At 50.5% G+C, this 17,323-nt stretch overlaps 1 protein-coding gene across 2 annotated transcripts in view; it reads left to right on the top strand.

Annotated features, from left to right (window-relative positions):
* The window catches only part of ANP32A (acidic nuclear phosphoprotein 32 family member A), a 38,519-nt gene extending 24,165 nt beyond the window's left edge, over positions 1–14,354 (top strand). For both annotated transcript variants that reach the window (XM_069595520.1, XM_069595521.1), the window contains exons 2-7: positions 6,309–6,458; positions 6,691–6,813; positions 9,106–9,304; positions 10,695–10,792; positions 12,875–12,938; positions 13,138–14,354. In XM_069595520.1, coding sequence (XP_069451621.1) covers positions 6,309–6,458; positions 6,691–6,813; positions 9,106–9,304; positions 10,695–10,792; positions 12,875–12,938; positions 13,138–13,199 — 696 coding nt within the window. In that variant the 3' untranslated portion in view covers positions 13,200–14,354. The remainder of the gene's footprint in view (positions 1–6,308; positions 6,459–6,690; positions 6,814–9,105; positions 9,305–10,694; positions 10,793–12,874; positions 12,939–13,137) is intronic.
* The last annotated feature ends 2,969 nt before the right edge of the window (positions 14,355–17,323 follow it).

The raw sequence follows: 17,323 nt of genomic DNA, 5'->3' as shown, positions 1-17,323 counted from the left end.
CCCTTTCCCTGCTGCCTTGGTGTCTTAGGTTGGCCTTCGAGCTAGAAATGGGATCTGCAACAGGGGATGGCCCATTTAAAAGCTGACCTATTTAAAACCCACGAGCACCAAAAAACACAGGGTCAATCTGATTTAAGTCTTCTTCTGTTGCAAGGCTGAGACCTGAAAACTAGATTGGTCAGGGACTGACAAGGTTGATACCAAAGCTACAAATAATTTGTTGCATGCCCATTTGGAGAAAGGAAAGATCAGACTTGGAGGTCAGTGGGAAAAACTAAAGAAAACAAGGTGTAGCTGTAAAACCCAGAGGTGTGTCTTTGGGGCACACCATTCTCAGCTCTCTAGAACATGGAGAGGCCTTCATTCCATGAAAGGGCCCTGCGGGCAGCAGAGGTGACTCAGAGCTGCGGGCCTGCCTTGACGCCCATTCTTGTGCCTTGACCGTGGACACAGCAGTGAAGGTGGCTGTGGGTCAAGGAGAAGGCAGGTGGCTTTTTCCAAGCTGGGGGTGCTTTCTGTGCATTATTTCATCTAATCCAACCCCAGGTGATGGCACTATTGTCGTTGGAGGAAACAGAAGCTCAGGAGAAGTGAGGTGATGAGCTTGCGATGGGAAATTTGGACTTGAGCCAGGTCGGTCTGCCTCCAGAACCTGCCTTCTGTCCACCTCTCTATGTTGCCTCGGGAAGTGCTGGAAAAATAAAGAGCAGTCCTCTCTTGAGCTTCCTGCTCTCTGGTTCTAGCCTTCAGAGGGCTTTGCTTTAGGCCCAAGCTGTCCATTTAAATCCGGGGCAGCTTCATGGGCATGTGGCCTGTGTGACCACCCAGGCCCCATGCTTAGAAGATCCTTTCCCGCTCTTGGGTTTAATGCGCTGCTGTCAATGTCTGGGGATTCTTAACAGTTTTTGAGCAAGGGGGTCTTCCAGTTTCATTTTGCACTGGGCCCTGCAGATTATCTGGCCAGCCCTGGCGTTGCTAGAATGCATCCTGATTGTTGGTCTTGCTGGGTCCCTCCTGCCTCTGCTTAGCGTGCCCGTCCTCTCCGGGCAGAGGCATGTGAAGCATGCACCCTGTTCCAGCCTCGGCCCTGCTACCTGGCACACTGGACTGGAGTTGTTTACCGGCCGTCTGTCTCGTAGCCTGCCACCACACCTCCCGCTGGCAGGGACCCCAGCTGTGGATCGTTACTGGCTCCGCGTCCCCTGCGCTGCTTAGATGGACAGTGTCACAGGAGCTTGCTGGGTGGAGAGAGGGGGTTTCTTACGGGCAGGAGAACCTGCATGCAGAGCACTGGGTCAGGTCAAGAGGAGGGTGTACTGCTGACCGAGCTCCTCACAGGGCTTGCCTGGCGGATACAAGACACACCAGAGCACGCTGTTATTGTTTATAAAAGGGAGGGCTTGTTCAACCTGTGTCAGACCAGTTGCACTGTTAATTTCACTATGGTTTGTCTCGCTTTGCATGCCCAGCGCCTAGTGCTGTGGCCGGCACGATAAACAGGACATTTGTTAAGCAGTTGCTTGGCTGTCCGCTCCCCGCTAGGCTGATTACAGAGAAGGACAGTCCCTGACCTCTAGGAGGATCGGATGCTTAATACACGATTAAATGATTCATGCAGCAGCTGCCCTCGGTGCCCTGGGATGCTCAGAGCCGGGCGATGAAGGTTTCCTGGGGAGAGGGGCTTAACTGGGTTTGTAGGCAAGGGTGAGAGGTGGGGTTGGGGGCAATGAGATTGGAGGAAGTTGGCCGAGGTTGAGAGTAGAAGTCCTCCTTGGGTCAGTTTAGGACCTTGATTTTTTTCCCCGGAGGCGGCGGGAAGCCAAGAGTGTTTTCTAGGCCAGAGTTTGTGCTTTGTAGGCTAAACAGATATCATTGTCCCTTTTCTGCAAGGCAGAACCTGAGACCTCGGGGATAGAGTCAGGGTCGTTCAGCCAGCTGGGCCGGGCCTCCAGGTGGAGGTCTGTTCCCAGCAGTCCAGCATTCCTGCTGTCACAGAGACCCCATTTGGAAGCAGAATCAGACCTGGAGGGACTTAGACTACCGCGAACAGAGCCACGTCGCTGGCAGTAGAGAGGAATGGTCAAATTTGAGAGATCTGTAAAGACAAGATTTCACAGTTTTGAAACAAGCAATGGGTTCTTCCTTAGAGTAATAATGTCTTCGTGTTTATCACGGATGGTTCAGCTCCCCTTGGTGAGAAATGACTGCCGCGTCTTGCTTTGGGGACGCGTTTTTCAGAAAATGCCGGAGCCGGGCAGTCTGATTTCTTAGGAACCTTCAGTGCCTCCCTACTGGCATCTCCAGGGGGGCCCAAGTATGAATATGCAGACACTTCTTAGGTGTTAACACTTGAGGAGTGAGCCAAAGGCTCCTGTGGAGGGTTGTCATTGGGGTGACTGAAAAGCTCCCGATAGAAGCAGAGTAAGTCCAGTCGTTGGTTCTAGAGAGAATAACCACATTTTGATATTTTTAAACGGCCAGTAGGATTGGGAGAGAGTTTAAACCCAAAGTACAAATTTTCAGTTTAATTTTAACTTTGCGCTTAGCTCACACCCAGGGTTTGGCAGGGGGGAATGGACCTTACTTTTTTTTTTCTGTTTTAAGCAGAACACACCCTGGATGTAACAAGGATGTTCTCTTCACATGGAGGAAGGGTTTGCAGCAGCAGCAGCACTAGGAGAAATGGGAGGAAGTGGGTTGGAATTGCGGCAGGATTTCTAAGAGTCAATTTAAGGAAGCTTGGGGTGGGTTGGACGTTTTGAAACACGCCCTGGAGCTGTAAGAAAGCGCAGCCCTGCATGGAGGCAGGTGGAACAGGGCTGGGTGCCATGCCTTCGACAGGTCAGCTGTTGGACTAGACCTTTTGTGTTTTCCTGTTTGGTCCATTGCAGACACATCACAGTCTGCTTACCTGCCATCCCCGATGGGACTCATCACCCTACAAAGAAACTGTGGGTTTCCCTTGTGGTTTGGGCTTTCTGGTAATATCAGCAACCTCATGGTGTAAGCCTCAGCCCACCTACCCCACCCGCTTTGATCTCTCCCCAAACCCCACCAGGAAGGAAATGCAGAAACCGTGGGGATCCCTAAGTCCCCACAGACCTGGAGCAGCCACCTGGCCTTCCAGACACCGCAGGCTCTCTCTCCCGAGTGACAGGAAGCAGCCTTTTGCTCCTTGGGGAGGAGCGGGGTTTCAGGCCCCTGGCCTTTGTCCAGATCCTTGCTCCTGACTGCAGTGTCATTGGAATGGGGGCTGGGTTAGGTTTCGCGCTTTGGTTACCAAGGAAGTGTAACCAGGGTGGGGACAGCTGGGAGTAGCCCCCATCCTGCCAGTGGAACAGCTAGAAAAGGGGCTGAAGGGGGTTTAGTGCAGTCAGGGTAGTTCGTAGGATTGAATTTGGGGGTCTGGGAGAACCTGTGCCCTGCTTGGGAACAGCAAGGAAACCCTCCTCGTCTGTGGCAACACTAACCATCAGGGCCTGTTCCTGCAGCTTTGGGATCAGTGGTTCTGATGTGGCTGCACAATAGGACAGCACCCCAGGAGCACCCCATGGGGCGATTGTGAGGATCAAATGAGACAGTGCCTGCAAAGAGAGTGCCTGCTGAGGGCTCAGGAAAGAGCCCTTGATTGTTGTTAATAAAGAAACAATCATTGTGGTTAGTAGTGGTGTCTTGCATATTGTCCCCAAGAGGAATGGCCACCCATTTGGGTGTGGTGCTGGGACTGGAACCTTGGGTCTATCTGGAGAATTCCCAGGCAGCACTGAGCCATTCTGGGAAAGAGGCAGACTTCCAGGAGGAATCCCCTTGACTCTGCAGCACCGCCTCCTGCACGCCACCCCCCTTACTGAGGCCTCCTCCTTGGCTGATGGCCGCAAGAATAGAAGCCCTGACCCATCTAGAGAACCACATGTCTGAAATCTTTGAAGGTGGACTGGAAGCCCTCCTCATATTTGTCTTTCTGTAATGGAACTTAAAGAATTCCCAGGGCCTTCCAAGGAAAGGAGTGACTGAAGGAGCCTAGCTGTGTGACCTCAGATGGAACTGCCCATGTAGGAAGTGGCGCTCCCTCCCCAGGACAGTTGATCCCCCTCCACTGCTCCCCAAAGGCCTGGCTTCCTGGCTTTGCACTGACCTCCTGCCCTAGGGCAGAAGGCCTCACAGGGTCTACTCCCAGTCTCTTGCCAGTGACCTTGAGAAGGGGGCTTGACCTGGACATCTGTCCTCCCCTGAAGAGTGGGAAAGGACTTGACTTCCCTCGTCTCAGATCCAAGGGAAAGGTGAGCCTTGGCGCTGGTGCTTGGCTGAGGGCTTGCTGGCTCTGGATAGGAGCTGCTGCACCTGGCTTCACCTCTCTTGCCAAGTTGTTGCTGTCCTGAGCTGAGCAGGCCACCCCTTTCCACTAGGGAAGAAGACAGCAGGGCACCTGCAGGGCGCCGTGGCCCAAACAGGCCCTGAGCTCTCCTAGTCTGACCTCTTTCAAGGGCAGGCTGAGGGAGGGGCGCAGCAGCCTGCTGTGGATTCTCTTCTCCCATGTGGACATATGTCCCAGTGATGCCCGAGGAAGAGGACCACTGTGGTGGACAGTCACCCTGGGCAAATGGACCTGCTCAGAGGTGGGAAGCAGCCCTGGACAGTGACTGGTTAGGACAGGCCTTGTTCACTTATCCAGGAGGAAAAAAGGCTGTAAGGGGCAGGAATGATAATGCAGGACTGCTGTCAACAGGACAGGCCTGGTCCGAGTGACCCATTGGTGAGAAATCCAAACCTAGGGATGGAAGTCCTAGGGAGCATCAGATCCAGGCCACATCAGTACACGTTTCCTGGAGGCTGCAGAGATCAGGCTGGAGAAGACAATGGCAACCCACTCCAGTACTCTTGCCGGAAAATCCCGTGGACGGAGGAGCCTGGTAGGCTGCAGTCCATGGGGTCGCTAAGAGTTGGACATGACTGAAGCAACTTAGCAGCAGCACACATCAGGCAAGTGGGGGCGCAGTGTCAAGCACCAGATGCAGCCAGGAGGGATCACCTTTAAGGCGCCCGCCATCCGTGGAAGGCTGGGGAGCGGCCCCCTGTCAGCTCAGGACAGGAGTGGAAAGGCAGGCCAGGCACCCTGGCATCCCTTGCTGACACCCCTGGGTCATGGCAGGCCTGAGAGCTGATGACTCTTACTCAGCCTGTCTCCCTACCATCTGTGCTGGAGCCTGGACCCTCTCTTGTAGCCAAATCTGCCTTTTAACAACCCAGGGAGAAGTTCTTTCTCTGTCATTTGAAATAAAGGGCTTACGGCTGAGAGAGGGGATCTAAGGTCTCTTAATAGGGCAGAACCACCTCCAGAGAGGCAGGAAGCCTGCAGGGCCACGGAGGTATCTCCAAAGACCAACTTCTGGACATTGCCACGCCCAGCATTTCTGTGTGGGTTCATCCTGGGCTTGTGGGTGTCCATTTTCCTTCCGCATCGGCTTTCAGGACCTGAAGAGCAAAGTCTAGAGCTGTGGTATTCTGTATGGTAACTTTCATATATCTCTCTGCATTGTGATTGATTAAAGCTGAATAAAATTTAAAGCTTAGCTCCTCAGTCTCACCTTACTGGCCACATGTGACTGGTGGCTCCTCTCCTGGATGGGTTTCCATCGCCACGGGAAGTTCTGTCGTACAGCACTGGTCTCCATTCTACAGAATGGAGAGTTGGAGGGGTCCCCGGTCTGCAGCCCTTACTGTGGGGCAGGCCAGGCTGGTGACCAGGTGATGACTGCCTGGGTGGGTGGGTTGGCTCTGACTGTGGTGGCAGGATTGGGTTCAGGTACACCCCGGGACCCATCCGCATGCAGAGGGTCACAGACTCAGAGGTGAAAGGACGGTGGAGACTGAGGAGGGGGAGTAGTAGGTGGGGGGCCTCAGGAAGGCGGTCAGGCTGGGACCATGGTGGACCCTGGGGTGAGGGGCTCAGAAGGAACGGCCAGGCCCGGAGGTTCCTCAGCAGCATTGTGGGTGGTGCACTGGGGAGCCTAGGGGCTGAGGTGCGGCAGCAGGGTTGGAAAGAAACTCCCAACCTTGCTGTCAACAGTGGGGTTATTGGATTTGTCTTCTCCAGTCCAGCCAAGACGCCTGTCCAGAAGGGCCCTCTGGTTCTGCAGCTCCAGTCACCCCAGCACCTCTCCCCCCACTCTCAGTGTCGCTAACAGCAGAGAAAGACCAGCGTGGACGCCGCACTGCAAGGCTTCCCGTCTGCCTCCTGTCCTCCTCCCGCCCCGGCCTCAACCCCCATCCCTCACCCGGGTTGATTCACAGGCTCCTTCCCTTCCCAGGTGAAAGAGCTCGTCCTGGACAACTGTCGGTCGAATGAAGGCAAAATCGAAGGCCTCACAGATGAATTTGAAGAACTGGAGTTCTTGAGTACAATCAACGTCGGCCTCACCTCAGTTGCAAACTTACCAAAGTTAAACAAACTTAAGAAGGTAAATAGAGCAGAGGCGCAGGTGTGCTTGGGAACTGGGCTGGGGAGGAGGACCCAGTCATTTCTCCAAGTTGAGGGAGCATAAAGGCAGGGGGGCCAGGGCGAGCCCCAGCACACCTGCCCCTTCCCTGAGCCGACTCCTTTCCTGGCCTGTCTGCGAGGAACTGAACACCTGAGCCCAGAGCCTTCATTTTAAGAGTTGTTTCTGCTTTTTCTCTCCCTGCCTCGTTTAGCTTGAACTAAGTGATAACAGAATCTCAGGGGGCCTGGAAGTATTGGCAGAAAAGTGTCCAAACCTCACGCATCTAAATTTAAGTGGCAACAAAATTAAAGACCTCAGCACAATAGAGCCACTGGTGAGTCATGGGGCCTCCCCTCTCCTCTGGGATGGGAGGGGTTGATACCAGGGAATACTACTTTCGCATTTGTATGACATGCTTTTTGTGTTTAATTATGTGCTGTGGGATAGAATTCTGCTTCGTCTATAGAGAAACTGAGGCCTCGAGAAGTTAAGAGAGCTTGACCGAGAGGCTGAAGGATGCTGTAGGACCCAGGTCTCTATTTCTGGTCCTGGTGGTTTCCTCTTAGAGTTTCCACTCAGCTTTGGAAACCCGAGCTGTCATTTCTTTAGGCTTAGAGCCTGGCTTGTGCCTTTCACTGGGGAGAGAGGAGCCATCCAGGAACTCAGCTGACCCTGAAGGTAGCTGCCTGTTTTCTCCTTGGGTCACTGCCCAGAGGCTGGTGCCTCTGGAGGTGGGTCGGTCCTGATGTAGGTCCCCTGGGATGACAGAAAGCTATGTGGTACGGGAGCCCCATGCACTTCTCCAAAGGGTGTCGAGAAGAGTGACCCTGGTCAGCAGTCCTGGCTATGATGGTGACCACAGGCTCAAAGACCTGGGCAGCATGTCTGCCTTTGTTTGTCCACATAGAGCTGAGCACACCCAGACTTCACGATACACTCACTAGAAAAGGGCAGGTCATGGTCAAAATAGCGATTTCTGTGTTACCCGTATCCGAATGACTGTATTCACTTGACTTTAACGAAATCAGCTGTAAGATGTACCACTGATTAATTTTTTATTGATTGATTAATTTTTGATTAATCATGGATTTCTATTTTTTGAAGTATAGAAATACTACTGCATTAAACTGACACTCAGCATAAATATATACATAAGAATTACTTCATAAGTTGGTCACCTTAGAATCAGGAAAGGGCCATAAGGTTATTTGGACAAGTTTGCACCTTTCCCTTTTCTGGGTATAGAAGGTAGCAGTTGGGACATCTCTCAGTTTGGGTTCTTGTCCAAAAAGCATTCCTTGTACTTTGTGGATACTTGAGGGGCTGGTTGATGTGCCTGTGTGGCAGAATGGGAGGCTGGCATTTCTCCTCCAGACTCAGGCTTTACCTGCCCCTCTGTGGCATGGGGTCAACTACTAGAATAGATTTCCCATAGAACTTCTTTTAGGACTTCTTCTGATCTCCTAGGAGAAAGCAATTCTATTTATCTAGCTAGAAACCTCGATTTCATGATTTTATTATAAACTGGAAAAAAATCTTTGAAGTTCTGTGTAGTGTGTTTTGGGAGGCAGTTATGGAGATTGTGTTACACACGCATGCACACACACACAGTGTTCCTTTGGCCTAGAATACGTGTGTGTGTGTAATTTCTTCCCTGGTTTTCGGTGTGATTATTGTGTTTCTCTCATCCCTGAGAGTGGGGAACCGCCTTTGGTTGGGAGAGGTGGGCCTCACCCACCCAGCCCACAGCCCAGACTCCCTCTCTACCCTTGACCTTCTGCTAAAAATGACCAGGTCTCAAATTACGAAATCTCAAGAGAATGACCTTGTTCCTGACATTGACCTTGAGGGACAATAGCTTTAATCACCAGTTAGGCCTGGCCCCACTGGAACAGGGACTTGGCCTGAGGTGGGATACCTCCTCCTTGAAGATGAGGGAACTGTAAAGATGTAGCAATTTCTTGCTAGCTGTGTGACCCTTTCACTTCCTGGGCCTCAGAATCCAGCTGCCAATAAGTGTAACATGGACTAGAACCCGTCAGTTAAACCCATTGGTATTAAGTACTGTGGACAGAATCTGGATTCTTCATTGGTTGTTCACTTGTCCTTTTTGACAGGCAGTATTGCAGTGTAAGAACACAGGTCTGAAGTGGGACTGCCTGATCAAAACTCAGTTCTCTGCCCTCTGCCTCCTCTTCTGTAAAATGAACTAATAATTATTTCTGCTTTATCAGTCTGTTGAGGAGAAACTGAGTTAATACACAAAGTGCAGTATTAATTGCCGTTATCATTATTCCCAAAAGGAGATGGTTTGCGTTCCTGTGGCCTTTTCAGTTCCTCTCTGGCTGCTTAGACACAGGGCAGGCTCCAGAGCTCTTGGCTTATGCACCAGGAAAGCCCTGGGTTAATTTCAGACTTGTCAGTGTTATGGCAAAGGCTGTAATTGCAGAATAAAAGTGTTGGCATTGGGTGAGACCTTGAAGATCCTCGGGTCCAACCCCCACCCACCCCATGTTTCATATGGATGAACAGGAGGCTCCTCACCTGTGAGTTCTGCATGCTGCCTCACGTTGCCTCCACCTGTCTCCTCATCCCGCTCACTATCTGACTTCGCTGTTTCCTGCAGAAAAAGTTAGAAAACCTCAAGAGCTTAGACCTTTTCAATTGTGAGGTGACCAACCTGAACGACTACCGAGAAAACGTGTTCAAGCTCCTTCCGCAGCTCACGTATCTTGATGGCTACGACCGGGACGACAAGGAGGCCCCCGACTCAGATGCCGAGGGCTACGTGGAGGGCCTGGACGACGACGAAGAGGACGAGGATGGTGGGTGGCGCCAGGGAGAGGCCAGGCCGGGTTTTACAGCGGGCAGATGGGGCATCGCTGGTCCCTGAGAGCTGCCAACCTCTTTCTAGAGCTGTGAGGGGAGCAGGCCGTCTGCTTTGTTTACTGCTGGCGCGGTCTGTCTTGTTGGTCGACACCCCTGTAACAAAAGGACCTGAGCCCAGAGAGACATCCGAGGTTCTCCAACTGCGTGGTAACTCCTTAGAAACCATCTGAGGGACATCCCTGGTCATGGAGCTGAGATCCCACATGCCTGGCAGCCAGAAAGCCAAAACAGAAAAGATGTGGCAGACGAAAAGACTTTAAAATTGGTCCACATCAAAAAAAAATCTGAGTCCTCCTTTCAGTTTTTTTCCCTTTTCCAAAGTCCTCCCCAAAATGACATCCTACGGTGTCTCTTGCTTGGATTTGCTTCTGGGGAGGAGATGAGCGATGGCGGGAGGTGGGGCAAGGCCTGAAGGTCCCCTCTTCTCATCTAGGGTCCAGTGGTGGAGATGAAGTCATGGCTGGAGAGATTGTGGGGCCCCCTGGTGGCTGCTGCCCATAGGACCACATGGCAGGACCTGGGGGGTGAGGACTCAGGAGCCCCAGGGATCTTGGAAGCAGAGGAGGTTGTAGGCAGCACACTGGGCTCCCTAGTGCCACAGTGAGGAGTCAGGGACTTACAGGAAGGAGAGAAGGAAAAGGAAGGAGGACCTCCCGTCTCATCTCCTCTCCACGCTGACAGCTCAGTGCCACTTCCGTGCAGGGCTTTGTGGCCGAAGTTGGGGGTTGACTTGGGCTGAATATTTCACAGATGAGAGTGTTTATCCCTTCTTAGGTGGGAGTACTTTACTAGGTATTCAGACATCCAGTTTGCCTTAGTTTGTTCCATCTTGTGCTGGGACAGAAAAGTCTCAGGACTAGAATCCTGAGACCAGGCTTCTGAGCCCAGCTCTGCAACTGACTCCTTGTATGATCTTGAACAAGTCACTTCTCCCCTCTGGGATTCGGCTTCCTCACCTGTAGATTTTGGCTCTATGCTCTCTCTGAATAAATTGACTTCTTGGCTTTCCTGGGCCCTGTAACTTGGCTCCCCGATTTGGCATTTTCTCTGCCATCTTAGCCTCCATGTGGGATCTTTCCTTTTCAGAATCCTTGGGAAGAGGGCTTACCTTTGAGGTCATTCTAGGATGCTAATTTTTTGGATGACTTCAGGGTGTGTTCAGTCACATTAAAGCATCCAGGCTGTGAACTGGGTGGGTGTGGGAGTTATGGCCCCTACATCAAGGAGTGCATCTCTTGTGCCAGGCCCAGCGACCTGGGTCCTGTACTGTGGGAAAGAGGGGTCAGCTCACCATGCCTTTGTCCTTGTCCCCATTTCCACTCGCAGAGGAAGAGTACGATGAAGACGCTCAGGTAGTGGAAGACGAGGAGGACGAGGAGGAGGAGGAGGAAGGGGAAGAAGAGGACGTGAGTGGAGAGGAAGAGGTAAGAGGCTGGGCTGGGCTGGGGGCCCATCTCTTGGAGTCCCCCTTACTTGCTTTGCTGTGTCTGAATCAGTCCCACTAACTGCCTGACTGATGGGCCTTAGCAGCCAGGAGCCCTGAGTGTGTATTGAATCACTTTAGGGCCTGTTACTGGGCTGATTTGGAAGAGGCAAGCCTTGCAGTCAGCCCTAGAAAAGAAAGAAGGGGGTTCTAGAGGCCAGTAAGGAGGGGACTCTTCTTCTGGGACAGCCTGGTATTTGTTTCCATGTAAGACCTTTTTGCATTTGTGTGTTAATTCAGATACTCAGCACTTAGAGTATGCTGGGGAAAAATCAAGGACTGCCTTGGACTGATGGGTAATAGGATAAGACACTGCTGGATTCCACATCAGAGGGTGGCAAGGGTCCCCCACACACAGCGGATAAAGTGCCATTATCCTGACACACTGGCCGGCATTCTTCTTTAGCGAGGTCTGGGGTGTGTCTGTGACCGGGTACAGCCCATTTCTACCACTTGCTAGCTGTGTGTCCCTGGGCAAGTTGCTTGACCTTCTGAGCCCGTTTCTTCATAGGTGTCATTTTACAGCTGGGTTGTAAATAGGGAGCAACTCACTGGATTGTTAAGAGGATAAAATAATTTGTAAGTAAAATCCCTAAGGACAGGGAGTGTTTGACCACTTACTATTTTAGGCTTTCACACCCTTCAAGGTCCTGGCTCTGTGTGCCTGGTTTTGTACTTGGATGGATGTTCTGAGTCTTTCTAGAGCAGAGTCATTTCCCCTGACTTCAGCTTTCTAAATCTGACTGCAAAAGTTAGATGGAGAGAGGTTTAAAATGGTGACAGCACGGACAAAGTACCTGCCTTCTCCCGTAACTTCCTGTCTCTCCCCATCAAGGGCATGAACACCTGTCTGCCACACAGGCCCTCTCAGGTGGGACCTCCTGGCTGGCCCCTCGTGCTGGGGAGAGGCAGCTCAGGGTCAGAGGAGAAGCTGGTGGCGCAGGCTTGGTTCCCCCCGAGTGGTGCTGCCGAGTATCTCTCCTGCTCAGGTGCAGGCTGCTAAGTTCACCAGTAAAGAATATTATGTATTTTAAAAATAGAGACAGCAAAACAGCACGCCACCCCCCGGAACAGGGCAATAAGGCATTTTGGCCAATGGACTTGCTCTTCCTGTCACAGGAGCCTCCAGAATGCAGAGGGTTTTTGTTTTGGGATTGGGTGGTGGTGGTGTTTTTTTTTCTTCCTCTTCTTCTGTAATCTCATTAACCATCTACAGATTTCACACACACACACACACACACACACAGTCTTAGCAAACAGACTGATTAAGGAACTATTTGGTGACATTATGAAAGGATATTTCCCTTGACAAAAAGAAGTCTATTGCCAAGTTCTTTTTAAACAATGGGTTGCCTGGTGCTTCAGGAACAGTATCATGCAGATTCAACTAGCCTGGACCTCCAGGAGCAGCGTAAAGTGTGGTCCTAGGTTGAGGGTGAATTCACACCCCTTGCTGAATCTCAAGTTGCTGGAAGTGATTTTCTTTGAGGCGGGGAAGAGGGGAGGACATTGCATTTTCCCTGTCCTCCAAGTGATCCAAGTTTGCAAGAAAGTGAAGGGGCTGGGTAGGGTGAGGCTGGACTCACCCAGGGAATCTGGATTGGGGTTTTCCCTTGAACCAAAACTAGATTGAGGGCAGATGAAAGTTCGGCCTACTTCATGTGATGGAGAGTCACTGGGGGAACTCATTCCCCTGGGAGGGCACACTGCAGAGCTGCCTGAGTTATGAGGACTTCAGGTCAGGAATTCTTAACCTGGGCGTAGAATCCACCCCCACTCCCCATTCTTGCAGGTATTGTATGTGATGTGGGTGTTTCCTGGAAAAGAGGTTCAAAGCTTTCTACAGGTGCATAAAGGTGGTCCTTAATGTAAAAGAACCTCTGCTTTAGATTCACCTGACCAAGCCTTGGGGCTGCTGAGAGGCTGGCCCTCACCTTTCTGAGCTCAGCATCAGGGAAAGTGGCTTCTTCCCATGTCCCAAGGCCAGGGCGTTCCTAAAATCCAATGTCATCTTCTCTTCTAGGAGGATGAGGAAGGTTATAACGATGGGGAAGTAGACGATGAGGAAGATGAAGAGGAGCTTGGTGGTATGCAGCCTTTTTATTCTCCGAGGGTAGCAGGCTGACCCCTTCGGTCATGGTAGATTGCTGGGCCCTGAGGACCAGGCCTCAGTTTGCCAGGGACAACAAAGCATTCTAGACTTAGGCTCCCTGCTTTCCTGGCGGGTGGACGGAGTCAGAGGCGAGATCCATGTCTAACCTGAATGCCTTTTCCTTACTCTTCCAGAAGAAGAAAGGGGTCAGAAGCGAAAACGAGAACCTGAAGATGAGGGAGAAGACGATGACTAAGCGGAATAACCTATTTTGAAAAATTCCTATTGTGATTTGACTGTTTTTACCCGTACCCCCCCAAATCCCGCCCCCTGAAACTTATTTTTTTCTGATTGTAACGTTGCTGTGGGAACGAGAGGGGAAAAGTGTACTGGGGGTTGTGGGGGGAGGGAGGGTGGGAGGGGGTGGAATAAAATACTATTTTTACGGCCACTCTTTATTTTTTTCCCCTAATTTTTCTTTGTGTCTGGTTCTGTCCCTGTAAACGCAATAGCTGAGTACACACAAGTGAACGTTTGTTCCTTACCCTCAAAGAGAACGATTTGGAGATCTCTGACATTTCCTGATACTTCCCAAGTCTCAAGTTGATTGGAAGGCCAGGGCTGGCCTCAGTTTGGTTTCTCAAAGCCCAGGAGGGCTGAGCACCAGCCGCGTCTTACCTCTTATTCCGGATCCCTTGATTTTCACGTTTCTTGGGCCGGCTAGAGGCAGCAAGCGCCTTGATTGTAAATAGCAACCTAAAGGCGAATCTTGGCACTGGTCTGGGGACCTTCCCCGTCTTCCATCCCCTTTCTCTCTTCCCAGACGGTGGTGGGCTTTGCTCTCCTGAGAAGACTCTGATGTCACTCTTGAGTGATGAGCCAGAGAGCTGGAAACAGCAGGCTTCAGAGTTTAGGAGTAAAATGGATTCAGTAATTCTAATTAAAAGAGAAGAAGCAAACCCTCAAACTTCAACCTCTTTCAAAGATACGAAAAAACAAAACTGTCCCTATCTTGTGTAAAATATTAGAACGCTTTGTTTTACAAAATGACAGGAGAATTCTGCGTGTCCTGCTCGGCCTAGACCATTTTTACAGACCTAGGCACGGGACACACTGCTGCATGTCGGCTGGGTTTTTTTTTCATACACCCGAGCACGGAAAAACTTAACGCAAAATTGTATTTTCTTACCTAGTGGAAATCTGAAATGACTGCAAATCCCTAGTGAATGTACAGGTTTGCTTTTCTGTCCCTCTTCTGATTGCTTTCCAAGTGGCGTGTGACTTTGTAGCCCATGTTTCATCTGGATAAAAGAACATCTGCACCGGCTTTCCTCCCCCTCAGAAGAGCCAAACTTTTGAGTTTTATGTCTGTTTGTCATTGATAAATTTCAATAAATCTTTTTATACAATTTTTTGGGGGGTGGCTTCTTTTGAGTCCAACCGGCGACCATTGGTCTATGATGCCATCTGGATAACCTGCCGGGGGGTGGGGGTGGGGGGCAGGAAGCTTCACGTTGGTTACCTGATAAAATAGTTTTTCTTACAAGATCTGTAACCTGTTTAAGTTTGGCTACTCTGGGTCTCAACTCAGGACTTGGTGTGCAGTCTTCAATAAAGACTGGATTTGGGCAGGGAAGCGGTGGGGGATGGGGGTTTAAAAAGATAAAGATATAAAAGGGTTTATTAAACACCAAAAAGCTGGCCTTGGGACCTTATTTTTAGTATATTTTATTGTTTTGTTGTTTAGACTGTAAAAAGAATACAGGAAAACCAAAGGAATGTACAAAACAAATTTGTTCCTTTTTCATTTAAGTATGATAGCTTCTCCCTCTAAAGAGGCTTCAAAAGCATATACCTGAAAAGGCTATGTAGTAGTCCATTAATTTACTTAATTCAAACCAAATGGCAAGATACTCAGGTTATTTTCAACTTAACCACGAGGCATTGTGTTATATTCTTTTATGGATTTGATAGTCCAAAGATCATACCACATACTGTGGTAGTTGATACATATACACAGAAATTCATTCTCAGCCATAAGAGCTTGAACCTCACAGCAAGCCCTAGATCCTATGTGATTCCCCCAGAAAGGGTGGTGCCTGGATACCTACTGCCCCCTTTGGAGCAGATGGACATTTTCTGGCTCCAGGTGTAGGTTGGGGAGGTTGCCTCCCAGAGGCCAGGTGCTATGCCTGGCATCAGGACTGTGAGAATGGCCAGGTGTGCCCTGCCTCCCAGAGCTGGGAAAGGAACGTGGGAGTGGAATGAAATGCAGAGACACTGGTCTCAGGTTTTCTGATACTGACTCTTGTGAGGGCTTTTAAGAATCAGTTAATTTCACATAGATTGGAAATAAATTGTAAAATGGATGATGGTGGGTGAGTTAGTGCTGATGAGACCCAGAGAGGAAAAACCTGTCTGTGTCAGTCATATTAAGCAGTCACATCAGCCCTTGAGATAAGGTCTTACTGTGCCCATTTTACTAACGAGGAAGACGGGTCCAGTGACTTGGAGGTATGAAAAGCAGGAGGCAGGTAGGTCTCTTTGGGCTATTTCCATTTCATCAAACTTAGTCATGTATGGCAAGTAGGAAGAGGAAGCTCAGCCAGAGGGAGGGAAGCAGTAAGCTCCTCATTGAGCTCTTGCTGAATACCTGGTATTGCATCTCATTGACCTGATTGAATCCTCACAGCAATCTTAGGTGCCATAATCCTTGTTATATGGGTGGTTCAGAGAGTGACAGGCCCAAGGTCATGCAGTCAGATAAAAGCAGCATTGAAAATAAACCAGCGATGTGTGGTTCCAGCACCAGCCCTCTTAGCAGATGGTGGTGGTTTAGTCGCTGGGTCGTGTCCAACTCTCAGAACCCCCATGGACTATAGCCCTCCAGTTTCCTATGTCCATGGAATTCTCCAGGCAAGAATACTGGAGTGGGTTGCCATTTCCTTTTCCAGAGGATCTTTCCCATCCAGGAATCGAACCCGTCTCCTACATTGCAGGCATTCTTTACTACTGAGCTACAATGGAATCCCTCTTAACAGGTGGCTCGGTGGTAAAGAATCCTGCCAGTGCAGAAGATCCCTGGGTCAGGAAGAAATGGAAATTTATTTCCTTGAAGGAGGAAATGGCAACTTTACCTTGAAGGAGGAAATGGTATACTTTCCCAGCTGTGGACAGAAAACCCTGGCTGGCTACAGTCCAGGGATTCATAGTTGGACCCAACTTAGCACGCACACACACACCAGAGTACCTCCAGCCTCCTCCTCCTCCCCCAAGCTGCAACCAGCTGTGTTGAAGCAGTTACCCCTGCTCACCCTTGGTGCCAGGTTTCCCCACCAGGTCTAGCAAATGCCACAGGATGGACCCTTGAGACAGAAGGGCCCTTAGAAATCACCTAGTCCTCAACCAACCCTCTCATTTGATGAAGCAGGAAACCAAACCCAGGGAAGGTAAGTGATGTGCCCAAGGTCATCCTGCAAGACAGTGGCAGAGCCCAAACTCCCATTCCTGGGCTTCTGAAGAGCCACGTCTCACAGATACATCCTGTGGTTGCAGGGAAGCCAGCTGTCATGAGATGTAGGATGTACTCAGTGTAATGTCTTTCAGAACACAGCCAAGTCTTGGGGGGGGAGGATGTGGTGAGTGCATGACACACCTGTTTTATGTGACTTTGGGGTTCACCTATGTGTTTAAATATTCACGGCGGGTTTGCCTTCCTGGTAGTGTCTGAGAAGTTGATCATCCTAGAAAAGGGTGTGAATTTGTTGATGGAGAGAGTCATGTGACGATTCTTGATCATGAGTTCCTTCTTTGTGTAATGTGCTGTCTCTACTGCCTCCTTCAAACCTCATACAGATTTCAGAGACAAAACCAAGGCTTAGAGAGGTGAAACAGCTAGCCTCAAACTTGTCTTTCTGATACAAGAGAACTTGTTCTTATGCACTACATTGAAAGAGCCAGGCAGATGAGGGAAGAGGGGATAAGCAGTTCAGTTTGTCTCATTTGCTGACTTGCAAAGGCTGTTTTTATCCTCATTCAGAAACTCATTGTTCTTGGTTGGAAAGATTCCCACAGTGGGTCCCTAATAAGCAGCTTTGGACAATGGCAGCCCTGAGTCCCAGGACCAGCCCTTAAACAGGCCCCTGTGGCCCGCTGGACCAGGGGTGAGCGGGGCCAAGGACTGGAGATGGTGAGACAGATGAGGGCAGGTCTGAGGCTTCATCTGCCTGACTGAGGCCCTCAAGGTAGCCACAAATATGCCAGCAAATGGAAAGACCAGAGACAGATTCAAACCTGATAGGGCTTCCGTGGACTGCCAATGGTCTGTGATTGTAGGGGCTGATACAGGGGACATCAGTGGAGTTGCCCACCAAGCATCAG

Source organism: Ovis canadensis, chromosome 7 (assembly GCF_042477335.2).
Source record: "Ovis canadensis isolate MfBH-ARS-UI-01 breed Bighorn chromosome 7, ARS-UI_OviCan_v2, whole genome shotgun sequence".
Lineage (NCBI taxonomy): Eukaryota > Metazoa > Chordata > Mammalia > Artiodactyla > Bovidae > Ovis > Ovis canadensis.
The sequence above is the reverse complement of the archived record's forward strand: the minus strand, read 5'-3'. Positions and strand labels throughout refer to the sequence as shown.